At 40.7% G+C, this 15,509-nt stretch overlaps 1 protein-coding gene across 1 annotated transcript in view; it reads left to right on the forward strand.

Moving 5' to 3' along the window:
- The window catches only part of Dock11 (dedicator of cytokinesis 11), a 138,366-nt gene extending 131,004 nt beyond the window's left edge, over nt 1-7,362 (forward strand). Inside the window, exons 52-54 of the mRNA XM_059251530.1 lie at nt 186-286; nt 1,652-1,790; nt 6,903-7,362. Coding sequence (XP_059107513.1) covers nt 186-286; nt 1,652-1,790; nt 6,903-7,022 — 360 coding nt within the window. The 3' untranslated portion in view covers nt 7,023-7,362. The remainder of the gene's footprint in view (nt 1-185; nt 287-1,651; nt 1,791-6,902) is intronic.
- Nucleotides 7,363-15,509: the final 8,147 nt, after the last annotated feature.

Consider the following 15,509-nt stretch of genomic DNA (forward strand, 5'->3'; position numbering starts at 1 on the left):
TGATTTTTCACACAAACGTCTCATGAGCATAATAAATAGATCTCTAAGCTGTGGGTTTCTTCTGTATTTTATTGTGGATCTGCTATCCCCTCAGCCCTTGGAGGTTCTAATGAAAAGGAAAATGCAAAATCTCCTCATGATTACATGCTGGCCACACTGTCATTTTTTTCTCTTGTGTAATTTAGGTCAATGCTGGTCCATTAGCCTATGCGAGGGCTTTCCTAAGTGAAAGTCAAGCTACCAAGTATCCCCCTAAGAAAGTGAATGAGTTGAAAGACATGTTTAGGTAAGTGTTAGTCTTCAGATCATACATCTATTCTTTTCTTCCATTTTCTTCAAAAAACAGCCATACAAATGTTTACCAAGTAAGGGCATTCTCTGCGTTCTGCATTTGCACTGATTAGTTGACCTCCAAACGGCACTTTAAGTAGTCAGGAACCATATGATCTGTTCCATGCTCTGAGGTACTAACACTGCTCCTGTGACCCAAGGGATTAAATATGCCAGCTTACTTTATTGCTTTGGATATTTTAAGTGACACAAACACAAGCCTACATTCATTACATGATTTCCCTCTTTGCCCGATTGACCTTGCATTATAGCATTTCAGACCATTTAGGGAAGGAGCGAAGTGGAGCTGGAAAGGTTGCACAGACTTCCTTCTTCTCCCTGTGTTCTCACTTCCACTTGGACTCTGCAGGTCTGGAGAATGCCTTAGCTTGTCTGCAGTCAGGAGCCCTGTAAGTTAAGGCATGTCTGAACGGTCAGGAAAAAAAACAAGTCTCCTTCGTATATAAACAGAATTTAATTATAGAACATGAGGACAAATTGAGTAAAGTAGACTAAGGAGAAAGATAGTAACCTATACGTTTGTTTGCTCCTGACTTTTATCATTTACTTTTTCTGTCCGCGAGCCATCATCTATTCCAGGTTGCAGAGTAGCCAGTATTTATTAATAGTATATGCCTGGCATGTACAGAAGACTCTACTAGTTGCTATGACAGGAATACAAAACATGGGGTACTTTTTCCGCTTGTGCATCCACTCTTAATTGTATGCATTAAACACATGAAAAATAAATGAATAAAAATTAATATAAACATAAGAAATAATGGGGGGGTGAGACTTTTATGGTAGTTCCTCTACTCTGTGTCCCTATTCCTACCAGCCAAAGTATTTCACACCTGTAATACACAACATTACTGACCAAATAGTAAGCCCCAAATGAATTCTTTTTGAATGAGTGACAGGAAATAACTCCATTAAGCTTCCCAGGTATTGATTTTTGTTTTGGATTGAGACAGGGTCTCAGTACATAGCCTAAGCTAGCCCATAGCTGGCTATGTAGACCAGGCTGAGCTCAAATTCACGGAGACCCACCTGCCTACTGAGTGATGGTATTAAAAGACATGCACCAGGTTCTGAGCCACGTTTTAAAACAGATCAGAAAGCAGAGAAGAAAGATAAAAATAAAGTTAAAGTGTATTTGAGACTTAAGAAGTGACCATAACTAATGGTGAGGAAGGGGAAAATTCCAATCTTTCTTTACAAAAGTCATAGTCAAAGTAAATTGTCAAACTGATGGTTGGTGATACTTTGTAAGAATAAGTAACAAAACTTTAATCTTTTGTGTTTTCATGTTCATCCACAGGAAATTCATACAGGCATGTAGCATCGCACTCGAACTAAATGAGCGGCTAATTAAAGAGGATCAAGTCGAGTACCATGAAGGGCTAAAATCCAATTTTAGAGACATGGTAAAGGAATTGTCTGACATAATCCATGAGCAGGCAAGTATTAACATTCTTAAAACTAAGCACAGACTCTGGGGTCCCTAAAGTACTACTTAGCAAAATACATTAGTTTGAAAAGTATTACCCTAAAATTATTTGGTTTATATTAAATTTTTATTACACTTTAATTTCTTTACCTTGTATGGATGTATGCATGTGTGGATATGGGTAAGTAGGTGTGTGTTGCATATATGCCACAGTGTGCATGTAACATGACACGTGTGTGCCATGGTATGTATGAAATCAGTTCTTTTCTTCCATCATGTGGGTTCCAGGGATTGAACCCAGATCACTAGGCTTGACTGCAAACATTTTTACTGGTGAGTCATTTCACTGGCCCTTTAGCTTATATTTTAAAATTTGCTTAGCTCATATCTTCAGCCATTTTAGTCATGTAATGTGAATGAAGCAGTTACCTAAAAGTGCTACAGAAGTTAGAGACCATTTTATTCTTTGTGCTATGACATTAAAGACAACTAGCTAAGCAAGTCCAAATTGATCTTCTGTGAACATTGACAAGAGTCTCAAGAAGAATCCCAAAGAGGTGGAAAGACTGGCTCGGTAACCCAGTTCCTATATAGTGTTCTTATCTTGGCTATAAGACGCTAGATGCTGGCCCTGGGGAGATGGCTCAGTCGGTAAAGTGCCCGTTGCGCAAGCATGAGGACCCAAGTTCAGATCTCCAGCACCTCCATAAAACAGTGAATACCTGTAACCCCAGTGCTTGGAGTGCAGTGGAGACGGGAAGACCTGGAGCTCGTTTGTCAGCCGGGCTAGCCAAGTCTATGAGGCCCAGGTTCAGTAAAAGACTTGTCTCCAAAAGCAAATGTCATCCTTCTGGCTTCCACACAGGAGCACACACACATACAATGCATCCACATGAACCTGTGCACACACCCATATAAACAAATACATATATCACACATAAGCAAATACAATAACAGGTTTTTGAAACTAGATACTGTGACGTAGGTAACAGGCTGAATCACTGAGTATTAGTAACAATTATAACTACCTTAGGGAAACAGCCTGAAAAAATAAAAAGTCAACACTCGATCTTCGCTCATAGCCAAATCCCGTCATCATTAAGTAGTTACCACTTTTACATATCCTCTGACCCTTGTAGAAGTCTGATTTGTGTTGGTAGACTATCTGTTGAGGCCCTGGAAGTTACGTTTACATTTACTTTGCATATGGATTGCCAGTTAACCATTTAAACATTTTTATCATGTTTGTAAAAGTTATGGCATAATGGTCTGCTTCCTCACTGACAACATTTGAGCTTATTGTAAAGCCTTCTTCATTTCCTCATAAATGAAAACATGTCTCTCAGAGACAAAGTTTCATATAGCCCAAACTGGCCTCAAACTTACATACAACCAAAGCTAGTTTTGAATTCCCGCCCTTCCTGCCTGTCCCTGCCTTCTGAGTGCTGGAATTATAGGCATGATCCACCTTGCCAGGCTCCAGAGAGTATATTCTGAAAGCTGGCCCTTAAAGTCTAGCAGGGTGATACACATCTGTAATTCCAGTGCTCAAGAGGCTAAAATATGAGGATAGTGAGTTCAAGGCCAACCTGGACTACACATAGAGTTTTCTAGGCCAGCTTGGGCTATATAAGCAAGACACGATCCCAGAGGTGGAAAAAAAAGCCACAGACTAGTCCTGCAAAGGGAGAAGGTTATTTGTCTTAGACCTGGACTTCAGTGATTGAAGGCAGCCACTCCCTGTGGGAGACTCCCATAGCTTTCCTTATAGCCGAGTGTGTGGTAGAAAGACTTGTCAGACAACACAAGCTAGCTGACTTTCAGTTAAACCTCCTAGGTCTTTGCATTTCTTTGGTATGCTTTTACTTAAAAGAGCTACGAGAAATCTCATCACTGGATGTGACCATGAGTTTCCTTTTCTAATCTTTGTCATCTGTTCATTATAGAGAACCAGGGTGGACCCAGAATTAAGTGGTTAATGAGGTCAAGTCCAGTCTCCTAAGCATCCATTCTTCGTAGCTGGAACCTTGGAGCTTGAGGAGCATTCGGTGTTCTTCGGCTTCTTTTTGCCTTACTAGCCTATTTAGGACTGAATGGAAATATCGAGGTATCTCTTGATGATGAGCTTTCAGAGACCCCTGTCTCCTTCCTTCCCAGAGTAGCCAAGGGAGAAGACTAGGAAGGAAGGGAAGCTTTCGGCTTCCGTCACTGTCAGCATCTCACCCTCACCTGTTAGCACACCGGGAGCATAGCTCTCTGCACCATTCCTGTCCTCAGTGAATTTTGTTATTAAATGGTGTACGTAGCTGGTTCTTAGAAGCCGTCTGCTTGCTGAGTCTCATTCCTCATAATAAACCAGTAACAAATGACTCCTTCCTGGAAGACAGAAAACAACTGACAGTTACTTCATTTGCATGCAGCTGCATTGCCTTGTCTTGAATTCTAAATTATTCAAATTCAAGGCAAATTATCCAATTTATTATTGCTGCTATGATCAAGGTATTTAGAATGGTCATTTTGTAATTTTCCTCCTTAAAGCATGAATTTTTCAAATCAGCTGGCCATCTCCCACCTGCCTATATCAATTACTCCATTAAGCCATTGCTATTTTTCTTAGCCGGAGCCAATATTTTAGACTAACATGAGCTAACATTACCTAAGAAAACTTTTCCTTTTATATGTTCATGTTTATGCAAACCATTAACCTTAGAATGAATATTATAAATGAATTGATATCTTTCATTAAATATTAGGTTAAAAGATTTTTTTCATTCATATATGTTAAGATTGATAATACTCCCACAAAATAAGACATAGTGTAAGTAAGTACACACTAAATAGAACTATTCCATTGAGCCCCATAAATAATTCCTTGAAAAAAGAAATGGCCTGAATATTCCTTGGCTGTTTTCAATGTAATTTGTTACAGTATAGCAAAGTATACAGTAAGTTTTATACTTATATTTTAAGTTTTGTTTTAAGCTTCTGACCATAAAAGTTAGAAGAATAACTTGATTTTTTTTTATTAATTAAATTTTTTCATTTATTTTACATCCTTATTGCAGTTTCCCCTCTCTCCTCTCCTCCCATTCCCCCCCACCCCCCCAACCCCCCCACCCCCGTGCCACCCCAATCCACCTCTGTTTCTGTTCTCCCATGGGTGCCAACAAAGCATGGCCTATCAAGTTGAGGCCTTGTATTAAGGCTGAGCAAGGAAGGCAACCCAGCATAATTTAAGATTATTAACTGCAGATTTCTTATTTAGGTAGAGTTGGTGGTGGCCACTGTAGCGTATAGTAGGTTTTCAGACACGGTCTCAGTGAACAACCCCATTGGCTTGTCACATCTGACAGACATGAATAATTGACTAGTCATCCATTAAATCTGTAGTGTGCTTTCAGATTAGGGTCATGAGATAAGATTTTTGGAAGATGAAATTCCTTTATTATAAGATTTAAGCCTATGACTTATAACAACACAAATGACAGGACGCATAGGACTGTTATCGTAGAGCAGCGTTTAATACTAAAGCTTCAAAGCCAACTTACAAACCTCATGTCCTAGTTAGCTTTCTGCTGCTGTGAGAAAACATTCTGACCCAAAGCGGCACGGGGAGGAAAGGGTTTATTTGGCTTCCACGCCCCTATCACAGTCTATCATTGAGGGAAGTCAGGACAGGAAACATGGAGTAAAGCTGCACCTTGCTCAGCCTACCTTTTTTTTTTTTTTTTTGGTTTTTTTGTTTTTTTTTTTTTTTTTTTTTTTTTGGTTTTTCAAGACAGGGTTTCTCTGTGTAGCCTTGGCTGTCCTGGAACTCACTCTGTAGACCAGGCTGGGCTCGAACTCACAGAGATCCACCTGCCTCTGCCTCCCGACTGCTGGGATTAAAGGTGTGCACCACCACTGCCCTGCTATCCTAGTTTCTTAATACAAACTAGGCCCACTTGCCCAGTGGGCTGGACCCTACCACATCAATCGTTAATCATGAAAATGCCCCCACAACTTGCTTACAGTCCAGTCTGATGGGGACATTTTCTCAGTTGAAGTTCCCTCTTCTCAAATGACTCTAGCCTGTGTTCAATTTACAAAAAACAAAAACAAAAACAGAACACCTAACCAGCACACCGCATAGTTTTTTAGATTTTTCTTTTCATTTGTGTGTATATGTGCATGTGTCTCCTGTGTGTGTGTGTGTGTGTGTGTGTGTGTGTGTGTGTGTGTGTGTGCAATATGGAGGCAAGAAAAGGGAGGATGTGGGATCCTTTGGAGCTGGAGTTAGAGGCAGTGTGAGGCTCCCAATGAGAGTACTAGGAGCCAAACTCAGATCCTTTGAGAAAGCAGAACTGCTCTTAACCACTGAGCATCTTTCCAACCTCGAAACCCAATATTAAAAAAAAAACAAAACACCAAACCAAATAAAAAACTTAAGACCTAAGGTAGGACTCAAAGAGAGGCAATGTCATATGCATACCATTCCTTTCCTCTAATTCATTTAAGCATAAAACCTTTGTTGCTTTGGCATTTGATCACATTAACAGACTAACTTTTAAAATATGTATACCAACATGAATGTATCTTTATATACATGGGAAATATAACATTCATATTTTATATTTATTTTATTTTTATATTGATTAGCTTATATGATCATAGTTTCTTTCAAATAGGCACTTTTGATTCCTACCTTTATTTAGTATTATCCAAGTCAGCAGGAAGGACTATTTGATTCTGAGAATGACTGTTAGAAAGTGGATAGATGATCCATTAAACTCTTCTCCAAGGGTAACCCCTACTTGAAGCTTTTGTGATGACATGTTAAAATAGAATTCAAAGGTCAAACCCTGTCTCTTTTAATTGAATTTTACATTTCCTGACCTTTTGTTTTTCCTAATGAGTAACCAAATCTTTTCTGCTTTTTTGATACGCTGCCTTTGTAACTCAGCTGTGAAGACTGAAGCCGGTAATGTTATTCTTTGCTCTTTCTGCTTTCCGTCATTGTAAATAGCCCAGTGTCAGTGATAAATTAAAATATGCCTGTAATTTCATATACATGGTCTTTTTTGGCAGTAGCAGTTTCAGTTGGTGATGATTGTGTGGTTTTTTTTGTTTGTTTTTGTTTCAGATATTACAAGAAGACACAATGCATTCTCCTTGGATGAACAACACGTTACATGTATTTTGTGCAATTAGTGGTACATCGAGTGACAGGGGTTATGGTTCCCCAAGATATGCTGAAGTATGAAGAGATTTGGAAAGAAATGACAATGAGACTGGCTTTTCTCAGGAATATTCGGAGCTGTGCAAATGTTCAAATTGAGAGATTCGATATGTGTGGAGTGTTTCCTCCTGACACCAAAATCGTCATGCTTTCTTTCATACAGGGTGCTTACGTATTTGTAAATATTTAAGCAACTTGAAAGTGCCTGGAAAATTGCACCACTGTGCTTGGTTTGTACTTTTTTAGGTAAATCTATATGCTGAAAAGTAGAGCTCAAAACCATTCATTCACTTTGCTTAATTACTGCTTAATAATAACGAGACTGTATAATTGTATAATGGAACCCAATAAAAGGTAAAACTTATTTGTAACTGGAAGTGAAGGAAATAATGCTTTGAATTTAGCATCATTCTTGATAAGAACTTGAAGTCATTATCATGTGACTCCGTGGGGAAGAAAACATTTTTTTAAAACCCACAGGACATAGATAATTGGGGAGAGAATTTGAACCAGTGCCTGTTAGTAGTTACAGCCAGGGTGAAAAAAGACCCCAAACCATGCTTTAACAGGAAAACTTGGGAAGGAAAGGATATCCTGGAAACCCCAGGCTTGCCTCTTTGATCTGAGGGCACTTGGCATCAGAGCAGGTCTCTCTACCTAATACCGCAGGAGGAATTTCTGGGGATGTCCATGAAGCTAAATAAAACATCCTTGGGAATCTGTAGTCTCTAGATCCTATGCAGCTTCAAAGCTGTTGAGGAATCCCTGGGGGTGGCTTTAGTGGTGACTATTTTCTCCAGTTGCAAGATTAGCTAGCACTGTGAGAGAACTTGGTAGTTCCATGAGCATGGCGTGGGTCAGTGTAGAAACACAGATTGAACAGTGGCAAGTTTAGAACTACATTTCTGTCTACAAAGGACTCCAGATCCCTTCAGTAATTCAGGGTAACCCAGGGCTATGAAGAACTTTTTTAGCAGTGGAAAAAGCATAGATAAAATAGCTCATTTCATGCAAGATTTCGTAGTAGCCCATCACAGATGTCATCATGCCCATATATGGAATTGTTATTGTTACATTATTTATATGATTTGGCTCCCTCTACAAGTAGCATAAACATCTTTTTTAAAAAAATAAGATAGAAAGCAGTGTTAGCAACAGCCTTTGAACCGTGACCAACACATCATAGAACGCAGGATGAGTCACTAGCTGATGAACTACACAAGTCGTCATAATAAGAGCTCAGGCTTTTTAGTATAAATACTGGTTTACTTGAGATGAATGGCCAGAGTGATCAATTAACATCTCTCTCCCTTCCCCTCCCCCACCCCCGTCTCCTCTCCTCCTCTGTGTGTGTGTGTGTGTGTGTCTGTGTGTCTGTGTGTGCCCTGAACCTTGGGCGTTGGTCTGTTGAGCGTGAAGTATACCACCTGAGCGTTAAGGCAGACCAGCTTGGTCTAACAGCATAAATCTTCTGCTGTGGACAGACAAAGGAAGGCAGAACAACAGGTGGCGAGTGAGTCTGTGCACAGGGTGTGGAGTTGGTCAGTAAGAGTTTATCTAGTCGGTTTTTCTAATCCCGAAACACATAAAGGTCACTCGAAGGAAGGGGTATGTCTGTTTATCCATTTTCCTAGTGGAAATTGAGGCTAAATTCTTCAAAGACTTTGCCTCTGTGTGTGTCAGTTGAAAACTTCTCCGGCATGCTCTTTTTTTTTCCCGTCTGAGTTTTCCTCTTTATTAAGATAACAATTTGCATACCATATACGTTCATTTGTTTGAAGTACACAGTTTGATGTTTTGGTACATTCATAGAGTTGTACAAGCATCATCTCATAGAATGTTCTCTCACCCATGAGAGGCCCATATGTATTAGCAATCATTCCCCTGTCCTTACCATTCAGCCTTCAGCACCAAGCAACCATTAATCTACTCTCCTCTACAGACCTGCCGCTTGTAAACATACAATATGTATCTTTTTGTACCTGACTTATTTCACATAGCATAATATGTCCATACCTCATCTATATAGCATATATCAATAATTAATCCATTCCCTTCCATGCCTGAATAATATTCTTTCATATAAATATACTGTCTTTTATCCATTCTTGGACATTAGAGCTATTTACATTACAGAATGAATGTAATATGAACACTGTTAATCTTAACATGAGTTTACAGGTGCTTGTATAAGTGTATTTTCATTCCTCTTGGGCATAGATGTGCGGATGGAATTACTATTACTGGATCACATGGTAACTCTAACTTCTGAAGGACTGTCCAAACTTTCCCACAGCAGCTACAGCACTTTGGTTTCCATCAGCAGTACACATGGGTTCCAAGTTCTCCTAACTTCCCCAGCATTATTATCTGCCTCTTTGAGTATTGGCATCCCAGATCCCAGTAGGAGTGCAGTGGTATCTAACTGTGGCTTGCATTTCAATTCCCCTGATGGCTGACAAAGTTGTGGTGTCTTTCATGTGCATACCGACCATTTTTCCATTCTCTCTGGAAAGATGTCTATTTACCTCATTAGCCAGGTAAAATCAAGATGTTTGCCTTTTCATTGTTGACTTGCAAAGTTGTTTGTTTTTTAATATATGTTCTGGTAGAACATTCCATCTCACAGATATTATTTGAATATATATCTCCTGTTGCTAGTCCACTTGGGCTGGCCCTAAATGCCTGTGTTTAAGCAATCTTCCTGTCTCAGCCTGTCGGTGGCAGCTGGGGAGACAGCTGAATACTGACAGCTAGAGAATGCTCCACTCAGGTGTGGCCCGTATCTTGATTTACACTGCAAGACAGAATTTCAGGATGAGTCAGTATGAAGCAAAGTTGGTGTTTATTTTTTTAAAAAGATAGTCTCTCTCTCTCCCTCTCTCTCTCTCTCTCTCTCTCTCTCTCTCTCTCTCTCTCTCTCTGTCTTAATTCCTTTCTCTTTGTTGTAAGTTTCAAAAATGGAAAATATTCACCCTTGTTCATTTTCAAGATTTCAAAGGCTATTCTGGTCCTGTTGTATGAATATTAGCATAAGCTTATTGATTTCTGTAAAAAGAAAAAAAGGCATCTGGAATTTGTGTAGCAATTGCTGTGAACTATATAAGAATATTGCCATCTTAAAATATTAAGGGTACATGACCACTTAACATTTAAGATGTTTTTGTGTATTTATCTTACTTTTAATGTCTTTCATCAATGTTATACCATTTTCTTCTAGTTTAGATGTATTTATTTTATATGTATGAGTGATTTGCCCACATGTATGTCTATATACCATGTGCTTCCTGGTGCCCTGAAGGACAGAAGAGAGCATCAGATCCTCTGGATCTAAAGTTACAGATGGTTCTGAGCCACCATGTGGGTGGTGAGAACTGAACCCAGGTCCTCTGCAAAAGCAATAATGTCTTCTTAATTCTTATGTAGTTTTGAAGTCAAAGTCTTGTATTTATGTTTTTTATTTGATTCTTTGTTTTTAATTTGTTGATACTGTTGAAAGTTCTTAATTTCATTTTTAGATTGTTTTTTACTAGTTTATAGAAACAGTTGGTTTTTTGTCTGTGTGGTACATGTGTGAAGGCCAGAGGTCAATGTTGAGGGTCTTCCTCAATTACTTCTCCACCCTATTTATTTATATATTTAGGTACGAGTGCTCTCTCTACATGTATACCTGCATGCCAGAAGAGGGCATCAGATTCTATTATAGATGGTTGTGAGCCAGCATGTGCGTGCTGGGAATTGAACTCAGGACCTCTGCAAGAGCAGCCAGTGCTCTTAACCACTGAACCATCTCTCAGCCCTTCCAGAGACAAGGTCTCCCCAAACCTGGAGCTGGTCAATTCAGCTAGACTGACTTGGGGATAGCCAGCAAGTCCCAAGGAACTCTTCCTGTCTCCACCTCCCCAGTACTGGGATTACAGGCGTGTTCCACCATGCCTGACTTTTAAACAATATTGGTACTGGAGCTCCAAGGCAAGTCCTCGTGCACTCACAATAAGCACTTACCAGTTGAGCCACCTCCTCAGGCTTGATTTTTGTATTTCAAGCTTATATCTTACTGAGTTAAGTGTTATATTCAGCTGAAACCTTGGTGGGTTCATTCATGACCTTCAGTAGGGTTCTCTGGGTACTTTGGGTTTTCTCCACTTAATATGCTATCATCTTTCCTTGCTCCTTTCTAATCTTGATGCCTTTTGTTTTATATTCTTACCCAGCACCTCACTAGAACTTCCTGAATAATTTAAGTGACAATAGTGAAAACAGACATTGTATGACTCATCTTTGGGAGCAGAGTGTGAGAGTCATTTACATTTTAGTATGGTGTTAGTTGTGGGGTTTTAGTAGGTCTCTTAAAATGTAGTTCAGGAAGTTTCCTCCAAAAGGATTTGCATCTGTTTCCTAATTTTTTTAATTATTTATAGAATCCCTATGTGTCACATAGAAATAAACACACAAATGATCAGGAAATGGACTCCAGTTATACATAAAATCAGATATGACACCAGGTTATCTGCTTCCATGTTTTCCCACTATTCTGTACTCCTTCCTGTAATGTCCTGCTTTAACATTCTGTAACTTTCCAGGAAAACCTAGAACAAGCCCATCTTCTACTTTTTCAGAAGTATGAAATTTGTGCCTGAGTTTCATCTGTTTACCCAAAACCTGGCACAGAATAGGCACTTGAGTAGTCTCAAGAGAAGAAGGCTAATTTTATAGAAACTGATCTCTCTGGAGCCCTTTGTAATGAGCAAAATTATGTGGACAGACAGCCTAGCTCTCCGAGAGGTTGTAGTTCAAGGAGATAGGAAATATTTGCATAAGATAGATAACGTGTTGCAGTCTGGTGAAATAGTAAATCAGTGGTATGGGTAGTGCCTGCCAAGGTGCAGCCAGTCTAGATCTCAAGCGAAGGCTTCACAGTATGACAGTGGACAGAGCTCTAAGCACCGGGAAGGAACTAGCTTGTATGTGCTGAATAAACCTGAGGCAGAACTTTAAATGGGAAATGGAAAATTTTTCGCTTCATTTAAATTGCTATGCGAGGTCTGGTCATTAAATTCAATCACCACTACACAGGGTGTGTGTGTGTGTGTGTGTGTGTGTGTGTGTGTGTGTGTGTGTGTGTGTGTGTAACATTTTCTATGGAGTTTTAGCCCCGGAAACACAGTATTTGGGAGGGAAAAAATCCACCTCTCCCAGTAGGTTGAACCATCTTGTGATTCTTCTCATTTCTAATTAGAACTGTCACCCACCACAGTAGCCTCTGGATGGGTTTCATTAATACCCTGTGATTCTAGATGACACGGTTTGGCTGATGTGGAGCACTTACGGATTACCCCCTCCCTATCCCCTCCACTAGGGGCTTTAGCTGGTCTCTTTTGGTTAAGGATTTTGGCATTCTTCTGTGTAGTGTAGATAGTGTGTGCACTGACTGAAGCCAGGCTGTGTCAGAATTGCCAACTCTCCATTGAGCACATTATTCAGTCCGTCTATGCCTACAGTTTCTCACCTGTAGAATGGAGGTATTAATTTTACCTATACCTTAAAAGCTCAATAAGTTAACATGTACGTAGAAAATAATGTCTGAAGGTGCTGGAGCAATGGCTCAGTCACTAAAGCCCTTGCCTTGTAAGCATGACAACCTGAGTTTGGAACCCCAGGACCCACATAAAAAGCCAGGGATGGTAAGAGTGTGCTTGTAATTCCAGGAATACTGAGATAAAGTGGTAGAACCAGATCCTTACAGCTCACTGGTCCCTAGAGTTCAAAGCCATTGAGAGACACCATCTTAAAAGGTGGACACCTATACTTGTTATATTCTGACCTTCACAGTAATTTATGTAACAGGTATACCCACCTACATAGGAACATTGCATGTACACACACACACACACACACACACACACACACACACACACACACATACACACACAAGTGGTGTTTGCTACATCTAAACAATTGTTACATCACATGTTAGCTGTAATTCTGATCTTGTCCCCAAAGCTTGAGAAAATTTTGCTATCCATCACACCCTCTCTGTCTGGTTCTAACCACTGCATTCTAGGTAGAATGGTCAATGATTAGGTCAAGGTCAGGCCATTTTGACTTTTGATATTCCATAGGTCACCTGTGGCTTCCCTTACTCTCACCAGATGAGGGAAGGTTTTGCCCTCATTTTAGGCAGGTAATTTCGTGTGTGTGTGTGTGTGTGTGTGTGTGTGTGTGTGTGTGTGTGTGTGTGTACGTACACTTGCAAACACATACACATATTGGCACTTACCAATCAGCACTGCTACACTGCATATCCTAGCTGAATAGTAGTCCTGTGTGCCTGTTTTCCGAACAGAAGCCAAGTGTCTTTCATTTGCTTGCACAGGCTTCTACCTGCCTTGCTGCTTCCTGGAACCTCCTCTGGCTTCCTTCCACTGGGAGAAAGATACGGCAGCTGTTTGGGATAGCAAACTCTCGTGAACAGTCTTAAGTTGAACATCTGCCTCTCATTTAGATTTCCCTGCCGACACCCACAGTTAACTAGTCTGTGGCTCCCTTGAGTTGAGTCCGGGAAGGTTTTTCAGACTTCCCCTTTCTCCCTTCCTACTCATTCCTCTTTGTGTTTGTTTTGTTTTATTATTGTTGTTGTTTTGCCTTGGGTTTTTGGGGGTTTTGGCTTTTTGTTGTTTGTTCTTTTGTTTGTTTTAAGAAAGGGTCTCACTGCATAGCCAATGCTGGCCTCAAATTCACAGCAATCCTCCTGCCTCAGGTTCCAAAGTACTGAGGTTACAGGCATGAGCAACCACACCCAGTTCATTTCTCTGTATAACAAGCAACTCAGCATAGAGAACTTTGTTGGCAGATGTGGGCTACCAACCCTAGGGAGTGTACGTAGGGTTGGGGTATACCTTCCCCTTCCCTTCCTGGTGAAGCCTTAGCTCCTGCCTCTCCTGAACATTGCTGAGCTACATTTTCCCCGTCACTCAGTTCTTTCTTCTCTCCAGGAGCACTCCCACATCCCCCATGCTACGTGTTCTACTCAACTTCCACTAGCCAGCTGAACCCAGTCCCACTACTATGAGCCAATTACACCTAATGGCATTTGAGCACGTCCCCAAAGCTGCTGCAACTGGGACAAAGTGACAGGATTTGGGTATAGGTCTTGAGGTGGTTCAGCCTATAATGTCCCCTTTCAACAAAGATTTACAATTTCTCTAGGAGCAATACCTCTGGACCCTAGGTCCCCCTACCTGCCCCATGCTCTGCAGGAAGCATTTCTTTCACTTGGCTATGAGCAAATTAGGCCCCTAGTCTATTTCTTACTCCTCCTGCTGTGATCATGACACATCCCTAGGACATCAGTTATGTCACCACCCTCTGGGCTACCAGGATGTGGCTGAGTGGGGGTGGGGTACCTTGCACTTCCTCTTTCCAGGAAGCCAACTGACTGTAAATTGCTCCATCCTTCCCACTGACATCCTACTAGTTGATCTGGAGTGCTCACTTTCATGGTTTTTTCTCAGTAGTGGTTGTTACTTTAGATCAGTGGTTCTCAACCTGTGGATCGAGACCCCTTTGGTAGTCAAATGACCCTTTCACAGGGGTCACCTAAGACCATAGAAAATATGATTCATAGCAGTAGTAAAATTACAGTTAAGAAATAGCAATGAAAATAATTTTGTGGTTGGGGTGACCACAACATGAGGAGCTGTATTAAGTGGTCGGAGCGTTGGGAAGGTTGAGAACCCCTGATCTACATCTTAGAACAGTGGTTCTTAACTACAGGTGATTTTACCAGCCACTAGACATTTGGCAATACTCAGAGACACTTTCTGTTGCCATAACTGGGCAGAGGAGTTGCTACCAACATCTAACAGGCGATGGCTGGGAATACTATTAAACATCTTACTATATATAACAGGCAGTCCCCCTCAACAACAAAAACTCTGACTTAGGCCTGGAGGGATGGCACAGTGGTTTAAAGCACTGGCTGCTCTTCCAGGGAACAAGAGTTAAGTTCTCAGCATGCCCAACATGTGGCTCACAACTGTCTAACTCCAGCTCTGGAGGATCTGACACCTCTGGCCACTGCAGGCACCTTTACTCTCTGTGAACATACCCACACACATCTACACATAATAAATCTAAAATAATAAATCTTTAAGATAATTGATGGTGTGAACAGCATAGAAGATGAGAAACACTGTCTAGGAAGGACTACCTGCTTCACTGGACTTTTGCATGCCTGGATTTCCTTTAAGGACTCTTTTGCTGATCATTCACCAGTAAGTCAATGCAAGACCCCACTTGCCCGTGAATTGCTGTTTCTGCCTTTAGTTCCAATTATCTATCCCATCACATGCTTGCATATCACAAGTAGTAATGCTCAGCTTGACCTTTGTTCCTAGCTCAGCACTTGACTTTCAAGTTAACCAGACTTGGGTACCAGAGGCTGCTGAAGACTGGCTTCATGCTCTCTCTGGCTGTCCCTTCTACCCTCCAGAAAAGTGAAGTCTTTCT

Source organism: Peromyscus eremicus, chromosome X (assembly GCF_949786415.1).
Source record: "Peromyscus eremicus chromosome X, PerEre_H2_v1, whole genome shotgun sequence".
In the NCBI taxonomy this organism is placed as follows: Eukaryota; Metazoa; Chordata; class Mammalia; order Rodentia; family Cricetidae; genus Peromyscus; species Peromyscus eremicus.